Source organism: Coregonus lavaretus, assembly GCF_964263955.1.
Source record: "Coregonus lavaretus genome assembly, chromosome: 33".
NCBI lineage: Eukaryota > Metazoa > Chordata > Actinopteri > Salmoniformes > Salmonidae > Coregonus > Coregonus lavaretus.
In genome coordinates, this window is record NC_140020.1 from 18,733,641 (window position 1) to 18,750,921 (window position 17,281).

Consider the following 17,281-nt stretch of genomic DNA (forward strand, 5'->3'; position numbering starts at 1 on the left):
GCACTGGACAGCAGTCTTTTCGTTAGGGTCCTCCACAACAGGATTCCTCCATGTGGGACTACAGGTGTCTGTGGCCCTGGCCTGGACAGATGAGGGTAACAAAAACAGGCCAACCTTTAGAGCACAATAATCTACCCCATTAGCAGCAGATTTGCCTGGCATAAACATCAGTTTCCAGATCATACATGCCACAACATGATAATTTGATAACTGGGCTACGACATGCAACAGGTCAGGTTTCTGCTGTGCCGTCATGCAATGCAAGCCATTGTACATAGATTTTAGATAAAGATGTGTCTAGTTCTTTGGCCATAAGGTGGCATGCAAGTACCTACCCGGAACTTGCCGGAAGATAAATAAACCATAATTTGCAGCAAAGCCAGCAAGAGCCTTTTAGCTGCCTCACGGCACCATTACCGACTGAAGATGGCGGCGTCAGGAACCGCAGCCCCCAGTTGCCTTGTCCAGTATGTTGTGGTCCGGTCAGATTTGGTCCATACGTTGTCCTGGCCATTGGGAGCTGTTATATCGCAAGCCTGCCATGCTGCCACCGCCGCCATTCATCTTAACTACAACGATCCAGACACGCAGGAGTACTTGGCAGAACTGGATAGCATGCACAAAGTGGTGCTTCAGGTAGCTGGGACTGTGTTACTGTATTAGTTAGCAAGTTTATCAACATTATACTTCTAATAGTGAACTAAATCGACATGCCAATCTTTTCCGTAGTGCGCAAAACAAGTTTCCTATTGACTGCACATGCGCACAGTTGGCTCATATCAAACTGCATAAAAGTAGCCTCTCAATACAAAATATTTTGTACGTTTCTTTATGTAACGTAAATATAGTAGGATGGAAGTTATGCAGTGGTATGAGATGTAGAGAAAACTAATGCTTGCGATGGGATTCTCCCTCTTCATCCGTGTTTGTCAGGCTCCGGACCAGGCCTCCCTGTCCAGCCTGTCTGAGACGCTGACAGAGAAGGGGGTTGCTCACAAGCTGTGGATCGAACAGCCAGAGAACTTCCCCACCTGCCTGGCACTGAAGCCTTACCCTAAAGACACTGTACATCCTCTGCTGCGCAAGTTTAAACTGTTCAAATGACACAGAGGGACCCCTGTAACATGCATGTGGTGAATGGAGCCTGGACCATGGCTCCACACCAGTTAAGATGGTATTTTTGGGGTTGACCTGTGCATCTCGGTGATGCTGAAGGGGGATGAACCTTCATTCAGTGTCTGTGCTCCAGATTCACAAGGAATAATCTCACTCTGATAAACACAGTGTCAGTTATCTGTCCTACAGTAACAGGGAGACATCACTCACTGAATCATGCCATAAAATGGCAATTTAAAGAGTGGATGTCTGTCCATGTAATTTGATGTGGCCACATATCTTGTGATTCAATGAAAGGGGGACTTGGTGACAGGTTATGTAAGGTCTTTCTCTAGCTGCTGGCGAGTGGAATCTGTTTACAAACATAGTAGATGCAATAAAACATGATTTTAATTACTCTGTGTATTGTATTATTAGTCACATATGACAATACACAGAATATGCTCCTTACAATAAATTGAGGTTAAAGGAGATAATGTAGCTGGTGGCAATGTAGTGACAATGAAATTAAGAGTAAAGTATATAGTAATAAAAGACAGAATCAATCAACATTACATATCCTGTTTTAAATGGTGCTTTTATTGCAATGTGTTGCATTCTCACATTCATGGATGTTATAGATTTGTTAGTCAAAGCATCATTTCCTTCAAGGTCAGCATCTTCACCTTGGAAAAGCAACAGAGGGACCGAACGCACGAGGTGTTTGTGTATGTGTAGAAGTGTGTAAACGTTGAACTAATCCCAGTCTGAGCAGCCACATACCTCCCAAAAAATGGACAGACAAGTAAGACTGTTTCAGTAGATGCAAAAACAGTTTGTTTTTCAGCCTACAGGGGGAACCCCCTGTAGGTACTGGACCCAGCCTGAGACTGATTGTTTACGATGTCCTAAGAAAAGGTAGGATTTATCCCAGGTATTACACCTGGACACAGAAATAAAAACATGCATAATTCTTCCAGATACTTCATTCATATTGTCCTACACAGCTGCTCCAATCCTCTCTAAAAACAAGTTTACACAAGTATAATAAACAAAACTGGACAAAATGTGTAAAATGTATAATATATATATATATATATATATATATATATATATTTATTTATATTAATTTTACAGGGGAAAAAGTGGAACCTTGTTTCAATGAGAAATCATTGCCCTTACAAGTGGCGAGATACAAACTTTTGACTTCTCCAACCACAACCAACTTCAGTCTCGATAAGGCAGCACTTACAATAATTGACAAACATCATCAGCAAACAGTTGCTTCAATAATCTAACAGTTGAGAGGTAATACCTGTGTAGGGTAGAGTGCAGTACTCTTAACTATCTAAGGATGTTACTTCTGTATTAGACAGTATGTGACAAGGAGGTGAAGAAATGCGAAAGGGATAGCAGTAAACGTATGTAGGGCTGTTACTGCTTGGTAGGAATTACTAAGCCTAGAAACATAACAATTATTTCAGGGAGCATAGCTGAGGGGGAATGTTTTGAACAGTTAAAGCTGCTGCAAGACAAGACGTATGAGTGTAAGCGCGTTAGTTAGCTGATGGCCGAGGGAAGGGGCAGTGGATCACCTGAAGAAGATAGGCATAGTTTAGATACAGGATCTGTGGCAGAGAACTGAAACTACATAGATTAGTAGTAGAGAATGTACACTTCTCTTTTGTCATCATATTGATGGGCTATACAACCAAGTTCTTTGTTTTTAAGAACCTGAGAAATTACTAGGATTACTAAAGAAAAGTAAAATCAATATTTTACTTTCTATTACATTTAGGGGATTTCTTTTTTTTCGTCATAATCGTAATTATGAAATAGTAATCTGATTTGAACATGAGCAGTATTCATGATGGCCTGTTTCCTCTTAATAATTCTGATATAAAGTGCAAAACTAGATTGTATTGCTTGCAAATTCCTGGAATATTTAGATATTTAGTAAAAAAGTCATGTAAAATACAGCAAACTTGTTTTTATAAAGGTAAAGATAAGAAAATCCTCATTAACAAGAACATTATCATCAAACAGCAAGGATCAGTCCTCTATGCAGAAAATATATACAAGAGGCACCTCAAATTTGGTATAAAGTATTCAGCTAAATACATTTTAATATTTTTATGAGATTCAGTTGATTGATCAGACCCACAAGTTCAGACAATTATCAACAACATTAGTTTAAGTAAAAAAAACGAAAGTAAGTTAGGTAGTTATTTTCTTCTCTTCAAGAAACTAATTACTGAAAATACCATGATTTTAATAATTGATTCAGATTCTAGTGTGGCTTTGAATACTTAAATCAGTGTGAAAGAAATGCTTTTCGCTAAGGTGCATAGCTAGCTGTTGCAACGTTCTCTCTTCCTGTAAACAGTGACAGCACGTCAGGCCCTACATTACTTTTTGCATCTTTGCTAGGAGTCAATGTCAACAGGGAGAAAACGTTTCTAACTGATCATACTTTGGGAAATTCCAAAGAATACAAGTTACATAAAAATACTATAGCTCTTAGGCCAAATCATGTCGAAAAGGAAATAAAGGACAAACATGCAAAGCACAAACTATCACAAATTAGTACTGTGGTCAAAGAGGAGCTAGTATGTATAGGTATGAGACTATTCCCTTTTAGAAAAGTGAACAAACGCTACATTTTGTCTCAATCAATTGCATGAGGCTTGCATATGATATGAATTAAACATCTTGAAGCTTTGGTCATTACTTCTGAAAATGCAAAAACTACAATGAGACGATCTACAAAAGCCCACTTAACTACCGAAGCAATGCTTCTCAGAATCCAAGGTTCCACTTTCTCAGATCTGTTTAAACTTTTTGATAACAGATAAATTAAATAATATGGCCTTTTTAAATTAACCCGTACAAAAGCCAATCCACGCTGCTTCTCAGTAAAATCACATTCAGCAGTCGCTAAACCATTCTCTCACATAAAGAGCAATCTGAATAACACCCACAGGAAAACTTGCAGGTATCTAAAACGAAGGATAAATCAAATCCGGACATTATCGGTTTCCATCTTAAACACCAGATACACAGTATTAAATCACATACATACACACACTCAGACAGTCATATACATAAAACAAAACAAAAAAATAAATGGAAGCGAGTAGTTAATACCACAAACTTGGAGCACTACATTTTGTTGATTCTGAACAAATACATATTCACATTGTCTGTTATATACATGTTAACATGTTGAAGAACCAGTTCAAATATTTACCTTGTACCTGTACTGAATGGACTGTCTTTGCCATTGAGCGGCTCTTGCTTAAAATAATATCTGTTTGTTAATGAGCATCGTCTAATGGTGCTTTGAATTTGGCATATTATATCCCAAATGATAAACAGTTGATATTAACAGATCAGATTAACATCTACATTTGATGTAGTTCTATTACCACTATTTATACAGGAATGTGAAGAAGATGAAAGGGACATGTATCCTTTGTAATACTTCTGTGAGCGTGAAACCTTTAGCTTGTACCCCATATAGTACAAATGTATACTGAAAACAAATGAAATCCTTCCACAAACATTCTGTTCATTTGTGTTTCTTCCGTGTGTTTTGTAAAGTGTATGTTTATTTACATAAACCAAACAGTGGCTCAGGAATGGTTTTAACCTTGATAAATACTAACTGTTAGCCAACGGCCCTTTCAAATAGAAAATAAAAATGTAACATTATCAGAAGAGAAAGAAACTGAAATACGTCATCTAATTATATATGCAATAGGGTAAAAGCAAAGCAACATTTGACGTGTCTTAAAATACACAGGAACAATTGGTATGTAAAATCAAGGTTTATCTGTTTCACAAATGTTTTTTTTTCTGTAAAAGTATCCAAATTGTAAATTTCTACCAGCTTTTCATGTCAACTGGAATCGACATCACACGAAATGATGCCATTTTCAGGTTGAGTTGTATGGTGAGGATGCCTGAGCCACTGTTTGGGTACAGTATAAAGCACACGCACAGACGCCATTGAAACTGTACACAAAGTGATTCACAAATCATAGAACATTGGCGTTCAGTTTGAGTTGGTGTTCAGTTTGAGGTCTCAGAAGGAGGATGGTGATCATGCATGCTATTTCAACTGATCATCCCTAACCCTCCTCGGTTATTAGGTGTGCTCGGTAATGTTGCACACTTTGTGAAATACCTTGTATATACACAGCAGTGAGACATCTAGTTGGATCATAACAGTTATCCTTTAGAAAGCCTTGTTAGTCAGAAATACAGATACCCGGGATAGAGCAGAAAAGCCAAAAGCCAAAGTAGACTTGATTTTTAATTATCATTACAACGTCGCAAAACTTTTCTTTTGTCTCTTTAATTATGGTTATTGCTTGTTAATAGGTTCTTGTTTGTTTACCCCCATAAAAACATTGTGTTTGTTGGCAGGACTTTATGTGAACGAATATGTATAGTAAATATCAACAGAGGTTAGCGCTGATAGACAGTGTCTGACTGGGCAACAGTAGTCACATGAGCAGTCAAAAAGAGCTGTAGTGTGCGGCCAGTGGAGTGACATCATCACGGGCAGAGTTGGAGGAGAGAGAGAACTGTGTTTCCAAGACAACACCCCATTCAACATCCATCACTTCTTAGTGAGGAAATACTACGGTTACAAGTTACAACATATTCATGTCATTGTGTAATATTGATAACCCACTCTTGTTTTTTTTTAGGTTAATTTAAGGATATTGAAACATTCAATGGGATGCCAAAAGAGCAGAGCTAGCCATTTCTAAATAAATCGCAAAAATTCTTATACCAAGATTTTCTTTTTTCACAATTACAGAACACAGAGCCAGTTTCCCCACAACAACAACATTTAGCAGTGTTACATTTTCAGAATGCCAAACATCGCCTTAAAAAATGATAACTGACATATTAGACTCTCCAATTTTGTAAAAAGGGGGGGAAAAACCTGCAATGAATCACAATGTGTAGTTTGAGCTCAAAATGACAGTTGCTTTTTAGAGTAATTAAATTACGCTTTGAAAGGAAAGTAGATGGTGTGAACACATCTCATCTTTGCTGGACAATATTACCCAGCTGCACGGTTCTACATGGCAAAAAAAACACTGATCGGCCAAAGAGAGCCCAATGTGGCTCGTATTCACAGCTGCTGGGGAGAAAAATTTGTAGGACAGGCAGTTAGTTTGACAGTCTGGTAGTTTGAAAATGCCCTCCCAGGAAAGACAGTGTTGCCAACTGAGCAGAGCAGTCTCCCATCCTGGCCGTGATGCTTGTTGTCCTGACGACGCAGACGACGAGAACAGAGAAACAAAAACGAGAGCTGGGAATTTCCTCCCATCAGGCACTGCAGTGGAGAGAGCCAGTCAGTCACAGATCCAGCTGAAACTGAGCTTCCCATTGCAGAGGTTAAAAACCGAACATTCCCAAAACGTTGTCCCCACAACGTCTCCCCACCCGCCCCGCGCGAGGCAAAAAGGCGAGACGACGGGTTAACCACCCAAAGCTGAGCTCAGCTGCACGCTGCTCGCACTCCCAAAACGCACTGCTGCGACGGCCTGATGGAACGGGCCAATCAAGAACCAGGTCATGTTTTGACGACCGCGACGACTTTGCAAAACCGGAACCTGATTCCTTTCTCAGCACAGGAAGCAGACTTTGTGTTGAAAGTAGGTAACCAGGAATGAGTGCTGAACGATCGTTGCGGTCTTACGGTACGGGCTGAGGCTGTCAGGCAGGTAGACAGACACGCTGTTACCTGGACCTCAGTCTCCCTCCTAGGGCCCTCCTAACCAGTCCGGCAGGTAGCTGTCTAAAACCAAAGGTGAAAAAGAAAAGAGGTTGGTGGTCTGCGGAGAACCTTTCCCCTGGCAGGCGGCTGAGCTGAGGAGTCACTCTGTGAGGAGCTGCTGGAGGAGGCTCTTCTGCTGGGACTGGCTGCTCTGAGGCCCCTGGGGGCTCTTCTGGGGGCCTATGGACCCCGACTGGTTCAGGTAGGAGTCGCTGCCCACCAGGTTCACCGTACACTGGACGTCGGCAAACACTTGAACCTGCTGTACCTGATGAGGAGAGGAGGGAAAGAGGAAGACATCAGTGGATGAAGGAGGGAGGAGAATAGAAGAAAATGAAAGCGAAAGGAGGAGGGCCTTAGTGAAATGGTTCACCACATCAGTTTTGGTCAAAGGGCAGCTTAGATGGTCTGTTACTGCTTTTCTACTCGACTTCCTCTAAGTTGAGGCGGCTGACTTTAGGTGTGGCACCCTCACCTGATCGTTACACATGGAGCTGACGTTGCCAAGGTTACTGTTGCCCAGGCCAACGGGTGGTCCCATGGGAGGTAGCGAGCCCACCCCCCCTGAGCCTCCTGCCATTGACACGGTGATACTCATGTTGTTGTAGACCCCCTGTTGCCCAAAGGCCTGGGGCGTCGTCTGACCAGACTGGCTGAATAAGCTGACACACAGACAGAACACAAAGTTATGGTACCAGTGGTTTTATGTACACTCCTCTTTCAGCTGCTATCTCTGGTCATTATACAGTGGGGAAAAAAAGTATTTAGTCAGCCACCAATTGTGCAAGTTCTCCCACTTAAAAAGATGAGAGAGGCCTGTAATTTTCATCATAGGTACACGTCAACTATGACAGACAAAATGAGGGGGAAAAAATCCAGAAAATCACATTGTAGGATTTTTTATGAATTTATTTGCAAATTATGGTGGAAAATAAGTATTTGGTCAATAACAAAAGTTTCTCAATACTTTGTTAAATACCCTTTGTTGGCAATGACACAGGTCAAACGTTTTCTGTAAGTCTTCACAAGGTTTTCACACACTGTTGCTGGTATTGTGGCCCATTCCTCCATGCAGATCTCCTCTAGAGCAGTGATGTTTTTGGGCTGTCGCTGGGCAACACAGACTTTCAACTCCTTCCAAAGATTTTCTATGGGGTTGAGATCTGGAGACAGGCTAGGCCACTCCAGGACCTTGAAATGCTTCTTACGAAGCCACTCCTTCGTTGCCCGGGTGTGTTTGGGATCATTGTCATGCTGAAAGACCCAGCCACGTTTCATCTTCAATGCCCTTGCTGATGGAAGGAGGTTTTCACTCAAAATCTCACGATACATGGCCCCATTCATTCTTTCCTTTACACGGATCAGTCGTCCTGGTCCCTTTGCAGAAAAACAGCCCCAAAGCATGATGTTTCCACCCCCATGCTTAACAGTAGGTATGGTGTTCTTTGGATGCAACTCAGCATTCTTTGTCCTCCAAACACGACGAGTTGAGTTTTTACCAAAAAGTTATATTTTGGTTTCATCTGACCATATGACATTCTCCCAATCCTCTTCTGGATCATCCAAATGCACTCTAGCAAACTTCAGACGGGCCTGGACATGTACTGGCTTAAGCAGGGGGACACGTCTGGCACTGCAGGATTGGAGTCCCTGGCGGCGTAGTGTGTTACTGATGGTAGGTTTTGTTACTTTGGTCCCAGCTCTCTGCAGGTCATTCACTAGGTCCCCCCGTGTGGTTCTGGGATTTTTGCTCACCGTTCTTGTGATCATTTTGACCCCACGGGGTGAGATCTTGCGTGGAGCCCCAGATCGAGGGAGATTATCAGTGGTCTTGTATGTCTTCCATTTCCTAATAATTGCTCCCACAGTTGATTTCTTCAAACCAAGCTGCTTACCTATTGCAGATTCAGTCTTCCCAGCCTGGTGCAGGTCTACAATTTTGTTTCTGGTGTCCTTTGACAGCTCTTTGGTATTGGCCATAGTGGAGTTTGGAGTGTGACTGTTTGAGGTTGTGGACAGGTGTCTTTTATACTGATAACAAGTTCAAACAGGTGCCATTAATACAGGTAACGAGTGGAGGACAGAGGAGCCTCTTAAAGAAGAAGTTACAGGTCTGTGAGAGCCAGAAATCTTGCTTGTTTGTAGGTGACCAAATACTTATTTTCCACCATAATTTGCAAATAAATTCATAAAAAATCCTACAATGTGATTTTCTGGGGAAAAAAATCTCAATTTGTCTGTCATAGTTGACGTGTACCTATGATGAAAATTACAGGCCTCTCTCATCTTTTTAAGTGGGAGAACTTGCACAATTGGTGGCTGACTAAATACTTTTTTCCCCCACTGTAACTACCAAGACAATATATAGAATAAATATATAGACTTCAAATAATTAAACACATCTGGTATAATGTTACATAAGTGCTTGTTAGAAATAATTATCTAAGAAACAAACAGTTAATTATTATATAATAACCATCTGACCATGTCATTTCTATGTAGATGCTAAGTCAACAACGGGCTATGCAATTTACACGTTTACACAGGCATGGCTCTGGCCACCTCACCTGTTGCTGCCCATGCCAGCTTGCTGCCAACTCTTCATGTCAGGTGACTGGTACCCAGGAGGAGGCTGGGCCAGCTGGAGCAGAGGACTCTGGGAGGTGGAGTTCTGAGGGGACAGCAGGGGGCTGGTGGGGCTGAGCTCTGGAGGGAACGAGGGGTCTCCTTGCTGGACCATACCTTTGAGGAAAAGACAGAGAGATAGTGTTAGAACATTCTAGAGTCTAAACCATTTTCATATTGATATTTGCCAGCAGCACTGTATTCCATTTTCTATGGATCCTGTCTGCATCACATTTTGATATTGACAATGTCAGCACATTATATGCTATTTTGATATCAATATTAACAGCACATTGTACTGACAATTTCTGATGTTATAGAGACAGAACCACCAACCAGACATAATCTAGCAGTGATTATGGTGGAAACCTAGGTAGCCTAGTCACTCACCTGGTCCTCCAAACTGCTGGAAGAGCCCAGCCTGGACCGCCGAGTTCACTCCCCCCCCAAACTGTCCCTGTATCCCCCCCATCATGGCTGCCTGGCTGCCCAAGGGGGCCAGGCCCGACAGCTTGGGGTCCAGGGGCCCTCCCATGGGGTTGAATAGGCAGGGGGTGCTGGGTGGGTTTCCTGACATGGGGCTGTAGCCTGGAGGGTAGCTAAACTGTTGTTGCTGTGGCTGGGGTCCTTTTTGTCCCCTGGTGGCCCCAATAGGCCCCCCGGTCCCCATGCCCTGCCTCATCAACATGACCTTCTGCTGCAGGAGCTGCCTCTGGCGGTGCTGGAAACTGTAGAGCTCCCGCTGCCTCTGGGCCAGCATCTGGGCGTTCAGAGGAGGCTGGAGAGAGACAGAGAGGATAGGGGACTTATAGGAGACACTTTCTGTCCGCAAAACAGCCCTCACAACGTGCATGCATAGTTTCCCAAATGACCTATACCATTTGAAATAGACTGGAAGATACTTCACTCAGAGAGAGGGAGAGGGGTGGACGGAGAAGAGTACAGGGCACTTGGTTTTCTTACCAGTAACTCAGTACAACTAGCTACGATGCTTAGGACTTACTCAATACACACCATTCCGAAAGAGAGATAGAAATAGAGTAAGAGAAAAAGGATTGGAGACAGAGAAAAACAATTACGAGACCAAGAGAGAAGGAAGAGTGAGGACAGGATTGATGGTGATCGTGAGTTCCCCAGAAACACTCACCTGAGAGGGCATCTGAGGCTGCTGCACTCCCTGACGCATCCCCATGGCAATGTGAGCTCCCCCTGGGAACTGGCTCATGGCAGCCAGCCTGTTCTGCAGCTGGCAGAGAGAGAGAGCGAGAGGGGAGTGAGTCACACGACTGATAGAGGAGAGGAGGGAGAAACAATAGAGGGTGGAGAGGAGGAACGGAGCGGACTCAGCGAAGAAATTATAGAGACGAGAGAGGAGTGAGTCATAGTGAGAGCAGATAGAAATAAAATAAAAGCTTGAGATAGAAAAAGAGACTGATGAGTGAAAAGTGTGAGAGAAAAAAACCACATGAGAAGAGAACTGATAGATAAAGAGAAGTGTGTTAAACACTGATAAAGAGGACCAGGAATGAGAACAAAGGAGTTCTGCTGAATTCCATATTCTTAATATCCTTTACTTTGCCATGAGGTCTTTTAAATCAACATGAGCAGCTAGCAGAAGAAGCACTAAAGTCAGAATAATAATATGCAGAGACCGCTGTGTGGGAACCATGAGTAAGAGCAGCATGTGTGAGTGGAGCATGAAGGAGAGAGACCTTGAGGGGGGAAAAAAAGGGGAGAGATGTGAGCCACGTTTGTGTGGGAGCCTCTCTCTCTCTCTCAGCAAAAAGGATAATAAACAATCAGTCATAGTGAATATACAGTACATACAGTCCAGTACTCCCCTACCATAGATGGGCTTGTAGCAGACATTTAGTTCCCATGTGTTTGTTCTGCTGTACCATAATGGAGCATAGGAGGCTCTCTTCTTCACATGACCACCCATTTCACCACGCTAGCTAGCTCTACTTAGCCACACAACACAATGGCACATTAACACAATGCAGGGCTGCCCGGTTGGCCAGGAGGGAGATTTACTATTGCCAAGCCAGTGTTTAACGAGCGCTGGCTCTGACTAGGATTAAAAGGCAACACTGCGTGATACAGGCTTCATTAACGTAAACAAGGCCTGTTAAAACTCACCCCCCCCCCCCCGTGTAGAGAGGAGGGAATCAACTACGCCCACGTTAGAAAGACGGACCAGGGGAGTGGGCCAGCCTGGGTAGGTAACTCTGTTCCTCTTGAGCAGCGGTGTCCTGGTTTAATCTATACTTAACAAAAATATAAACGCAACATGTAAAGTGTTGCTCCCATGTTTCATGAGCTGAAATAAAAGATCCCAGAAATGTTCCATATGCACAAAAAGCTTATATCTCTATAATTCTGTGCAGAAATGTGTTTACATCCCTGTTAGTGAGCATTTCTCCTTTGCCAAGATAATCCATCCAACTGACAGGGGTTGCATATCAAGAAGCTGATTAAACAGCATGATCATTACACAGGTGCACCTTGTGCTGGGGACAATGAATGGCCACTCTAAAACGTGCAGTTTTGTCACACAACACAATGCCACAGACGTCTCAAGTTTTGAGGGAGCATGCAATTGGCATGCTGACTGCAGGAATGTCCACCAGAGCTGTTGCCAGATAATTTAATGTTCATATCTCTACCATAAGCTGCCTCAAACGTTGTTTTAGAGAATTTGGCAGTACGTATAACCGGCCTCACAACCGCAGACCACGTGTAACCACGCCAGCCCAGGACATCCATATCCGGCTTCTTCACCTGCGGGATCATCTGAGAACAGCCACCCGGACAGCCGATGAAACTGAGGAGTATTTCTGTCTGTAATAAAGCCCTTTTGTGGGGAAAAACACATTCTGATTGGCTGGGCCTGGCTCCCAAGTGGGTGGGCCTATGCCCTCCCAGGCCCACCCATGGCTGCGCCCCTGCCCAGTCATGTGAAATCCATAGATTAGGGCCTAATGAATTAATTTCAATTGACTGATTTCCTTACATGAACTGTAACTCAGTAAAATCGTTGAAATTGTTGCATTTATATTTTTGTTCAGTATAGTTTAATCTGGTGTGTTAGTGCTGCAACCCCTAATGTACCCGCTCTGTCCAGCACATCCTACCTGCTGTGGGCCCTGCAGCCTCTGTTGCAGCTGTAACCTAAGCTGGTTGGGTGGCAGTCGGAGCTGATTGGCCATGCCAGGCGCTCTGCCCATGCCAGGCCTCAGCGTCATGCCCCCAGGGAAGGTCCCCCTGGGTGCCCCGAAGCCCCCCAAACCCTGCCCCCCTGCCATATCTGGAGGGAACTGGGCAGGGGGTCCGGTGCTGAACTGAGAGGGGTAGCTGGGCAGCTTGGGGTCCATGGAGATGGGGGTGGCGGCAGGGGGCTGGGAGGGAAACCGTTGAGGGATGGGGTCGAAGCAGCCGCCCTAGGGAGAGGAATGGATAGCGTCAATACTGGGTTAATTACAGTCCAACAAACTCCCCAGGACCAAATGAATCATTACGTCAAGCATGTATCGATGATTGCACTACTGTACTGATAGAAAAAAATAGATTCTGTGGTGCTTTGGACAGGAATTTAAATTCACTCTATATTTAGCTCTCTCAGCTCTGTAGTGTAGTATGGAGGGCTCTCCCTCGCCCTACATTTGGGAAATCTGACCATAATTATATCCTCCTGATTCCTGCTTTCAAGCAAAAACTAAAGCAGGAAGCACCAGTCACTCGGTCAATAAAGAAGTGGTCAGATGACGCAGACGCTAAGCTACAGGACTGTTTTGCTAGCACAGACTGGAATATATTCCGGGATTCTTCCGATGGCATTGAGGAGTACACCACATCAGTCACTGGCTTCATCAATAAGTACATCGATGATGTCGTCCCCACAGTGACAGTACGTACATACCCCAACCAGAAGCCATGGATTACAGGCAACATCTGCACTGAGCTAAAGGGTAGAGCTGCCGCTTTCAAGGAGCGGGACTCTAACCCGGACGCTAATAAGAAATCCCGCTATGCCCTCCGACGACCCATCAAACAGGCAAAGCGTCAATACAGGACTAAGATTGAATCGTACTATACCGGCTCCGACACTCGTCGGATGTGGCAGGGTTTGCAAACTATTACAGACTACAAAGGGAAGCACAGCCGCGAGCTGCCCAGTGACACGAGCCTACCAGACGAGCTAAATTACTTCTATGCTCGCTTCGAGGCAAGCAGCACTGAAGCATGCATGAGAGCATCAGCTGTTCCGGACGACTGTGTGATCACGCTCTCCATGGCCATTGTGAGTAAGACCTTTAAACAGGTCAACATTCACAAGGCTGCAGGGCCAGCCGGATTACCAGAACGTGTACTCCGAGCATGCGCTGACCAACTTGCAAATGTCTTCACTGATATTTTCAACCTGTCCCTGACAGAGTCTGTAATACCAACATGCTTCAAGCAGACTACCATAGTCCCTGTGCCCAAGAACACTAAGGTAACCTGCCTAAATGACTACAGACTGTAGCCATGAAGTGCTTTGAAAGGCTGGTCATGGCTCGCATCAACACCATTATCCCAGAAACCCTAGACCCACTCCAATTTGCATACCGCCCCAACAGATCCACAGATCATGCAATCTCTATTACAATCCACACTGCCCTTTCCCACCTGGACAAAAGGAACACCTACGTGAGAATGCTATTCATTGACTACAGCTCAGCGTTCAACACCATTGTTCCCTCAAAGCTCATCACTAAGCTAAGGACCCTGGGACTAAACACCTCCCTCTGCAACTGGATCCTGGACTTCCTGATGGGACGTGGTAAGGGTAGGTAACAACACATCTGCCACACTGATCCTCAACACGGGGGCCCTTCAGGGGTGCGTGCTCAGTCCACTCCTGTACTCCCTGTTCACCCATGACTGCATGGCCAGGCACAACTCCAATACCATCATTAAGTTTGCCGACGACACAACAGTGGTAGGCCTGATCACCGACAACGATGAGACAGCCTATACGGAGGTGGTCAGAGACCTGGCAGTGTGGTGCCAGGATAACAACCTCTCCCTCAACGTGATCAAGACAAAGGAGATGATTGTGGACTACAGGAAAAGGAGGACCGAGCATGCCCCCATTCTCATCGACGGGGCTGTAGTGGAGCAGGTTGATTGCTTCAAGTTCCTTGGTGTCCACATCACCAACAAACTATCATGGTCCAAACACACCAAGACAGTAGTGAAGAGGGCACGACAAAGCCTATTCCCCCTCAGGAGACTGAAAAGATTTGGCATGGGTCCTCAGATCCTCAAAAAGTTATACAGCTGCACCATCGAGAGCATCCTGACTGGTTGCATCACTGCCTGGTATGGCAACTGCTCGGCCTCCGACCGCAAGGCACTACAGAGGGTAGTGCATACAGCCCAGTACATCACTGGGGCCAAGCTTCCTGCCATGCAGGACTAGGTCCAAAAGGCTTCTTAACAGCTTCTACTCCCAAGCCATAAGACTCCTGAACAGCTAATCAAATGGCTACCCGGACTATTTGCATTGTCCCCCCACCCCTCTTTTACCACTGCCACTCTCTGTTTATTATCTATGCATAGTCACTTTAACTCTAGCTAAATGTACATATTACCTCAATTACCTGGACTAACCTGTACCCTGCCCATTGACTCTGTACCGGTACCCCCTGTATACAGCCTCGCTACTGTTATTTTACTGCTGCTCTTTAATCATTTGTTATTTCTTCTTATTTGTTATTTTTTACTTATCTATTCTTTACTTAACACTTATTTTTCTTAAAACTGCATTGTTGGTTAAGGGCTTGTAAGTAAGCATTTCACTGTAAGGTCTACACCTGTTGTATTCGGCGCATGTGACAAATACAATTTGATTTGATTTGATTTAGTAGAATCAGGTTGTATGACAGTGCCTGTCCTCTTCCTTATATAGATAACACTTGAAAAAGGCAAACGCAATCTACTATCATTCTCCTCCTCCTGTGATCTCACCTGCACCAGCTTGTCGATGCCCAGGGCTCGGTCCAGCTCTGCCAGCTCGCTCTCGTCCGTCCCACTCAGGAAGGACACCAGCTGGTCCAGGAGGGCCTTCTCATCGTTACGACCCTCTGGGGTGGTGGGGGGGCACAGCAGCTCATCCAGTGGACACGGGACACACTGCCTGCGGCACACAGAGGGGGAAAGGGGGGAGAGTCAGGAACATGGGAGTGTGTGCATTCAATGTAAGGATGTGCAAGGTTTGGTTCTGTGTGCGTGTGAATTGGAATGTGAGCAATGAGGAATGTATGCGTCTGTGTGTCTACATAGAAGTACTATACTCACTCCTGAGGGGAGGCCAGAGAGGCTTGCACAGGGTTTCCCATGCCTCCATCAAAGGACAGAGAGTCAGTCAGGGCCAGGGGCTGGAACTGCTGAGAGTCCGTCTCCATCTTAGACAACCCTGAAGGACAGCACAACACACAACTCTTAATGAACCCCCATGAAACAAACAACTAACCCATAGATTCCATATTATTATTATGTAATAATTATGTAATTTCCTATTATTTTAGGAAATGCCCTATAGATATTTGATAGAGGATTGTTTGATATGAGCGTATTCTAGTTCATACCGGTGTTGGAGTTGAATGAGTTCATGAGTCCAGGCTCTGTGAAGGGGCTGCTGCTGTCTTTGGGTGTCTGGAAGGACTCCCTTTGTCCCTGTCCCTGGCTGGGGGTGGTGGGGCTGCAGAAATCAAAGTGTGACTGGTTCTGCAGGCTGGAGGAACCATCAGTAAGCCCTGCACAGACACAAACAGACACATGGTCAGGATCAGTCCTTTCCTGGGTGGCCACGCGGAAAATGAAGATAGGCAGCATACAGTGGGGTGACCCTCTATGGTGACCCTTCACCCTTGACCCCCCTAATCCCTGCTGTACCTTGGCTTGGTGTTCCGGGAGGCTCCCTCTTCACGCTCACGGCTCTGGGAACGTTGGCCTCGCTGGGCTGGAGTAGGGTAGGGGATTGAAGCTGGTTCTGGGGTTGGAGATGGGTAGGGGACTGGAGAGGGGACTGAAGATGGTTCTGAGGCTGGACCTGAGTAGGGGACTGAAGTTGGGGTTGAGGTTGGGAGGGGGACTGAAGCCGAGGCTGTGGAGGTGACTGGAGCCGAGGTTGAGGTTGGGTCTGGTGGCTATGGGACGACAGGGCCAGGGGGCCACCCTTCTCCTCGCTGCCCTGCTTGGCCCCAGCGGGGCCCCTGAGGGTGGGCAGCAGCTGGCTGAGAGGGTCCAGGTCAGCAGGTCCACTGGGAAACTAAGAGAGAGAGGGAGCGGGGCAAAGAATGAAAGGAAGGGACGGAGAGGGGGGGAAGACAGGGAGAGAAAGCAAAGGTTAAAGAACTTCAATTGCTGCTGCTGGAAGCTCTGTGCTGGGGAGAGTCAAAGTCCAAGAGGGGCCACAAATGAACACAACTAGCTCCTGATTTAAGAGGGCAGTGAGGGAGTGTTACTATGCGCGAGTGGTGGGAAAAGTACCAAATTGTCATACTTGAGTAAAAGTAAAGATACCTTAATAGAAAATGACTCAAATAAAAGTGAAAGTCACCCAGTAAAACCCTACTTGAGTAAAAGTCTAAAAGTATTTGGTTTTAAATATACTTAAGTATCAAAAGTAGATGGAATTGATAAATTATACTTAAAGTATCAAAAGTACAAGTATAAATCATTTAAAATTCCTTATATTAAGCAGACCAGACGGCA

The 17,281-nt window shown here is 44.8% G+C and overlaps 2 protein-coding genes across 3 annotated transcripts in view; one reads left to right on the plus strand and one right to left on the minus strand.

The window, feature by feature from the left end:
• The first annotated feature begins 396 nt into the window (after positions 1-396).
• Positions 397-1,510, plus strand: LOC311108116 (putative peptidyl-tRNA hydrolase PTRHD1). Its single transcript, XM_084150753.1, has 2 exons — positions 397-636; positions 934-1,510. The coding sequence occupies exons 1-2, from the start codon at positions 427-429 to the stop codon at positions 1,102-1,104; spliced, it is 381 nt and encodes a 126-aa protein (XP_084006879.1). The 5' UTR covers positions 397-426; the 3' UTR covers positions 1,105-1,510.
• A 164-nt stretch (positions 1,511-1,674) lies between these two features.
• LOC311108193 (nuclear receptor coactivator 1-like) overlaps positions 1,675-17,281 on the minus strand; it is an 86,543-nt gene continuing 70,936 nt past the window's right edge. For both annotated transcript variants that reach the window (XM_084150813.1, XM_084150814.1), the window contains 10 exons: positions 16,460-16,835; positions 16,153-16,320; positions 15,863-15,980; positions 15,533-15,701; positions 12,655-12,960; positions 10,668-10,766; positions 9,911-10,298; positions 9,463-9,637; positions 7,371-7,557; positions 1,675-7,163 (listed from right to left, as the gene is read on the minus strand). In XM_084150813.1, coding sequence (XP_084006939.1) covers positions 6,996-7,163; positions 7,371-7,557; positions 9,463-9,637; positions 9,911-10,298; positions 10,668-10,766; positions 12,655-12,960; positions 15,533-15,701; positions 15,863-15,980; positions 16,153-16,320; positions 16,460-16,835 — 2,154 coding nt within the window. In that variant the 3' untranslated portion in view covers positions 1,675-6,995. The remainder of the gene's footprint in view (positions 7,164-7,370; positions 7,558-9,462; positions 9,638-9,910; positions 10,299-10,667; positions 10,767-12,654; positions 12,961-15,532; positions 15,702-15,862; positions 15,981-16,152; positions 16,321-16,459; positions 16,836-17,281) is intronic.

Excerpts from the sequence above, each read along its gene's own strand:
- LOC311108116 (XM_084150753.1), top strand. The coding sequence starts at position 427 with ATGGCGGCGTCAGGAACCGCAGCCCCCAGTTGCCTTGTCCAGTATGTT. Across the intron at positions 637-933 it reads TGCACAAAGTGGTGCTTCAG|GCTCCGGACCAGGCCTCCCT; the intron begins GTAGCTGGGACT and ends CGTGTTTGTCAG.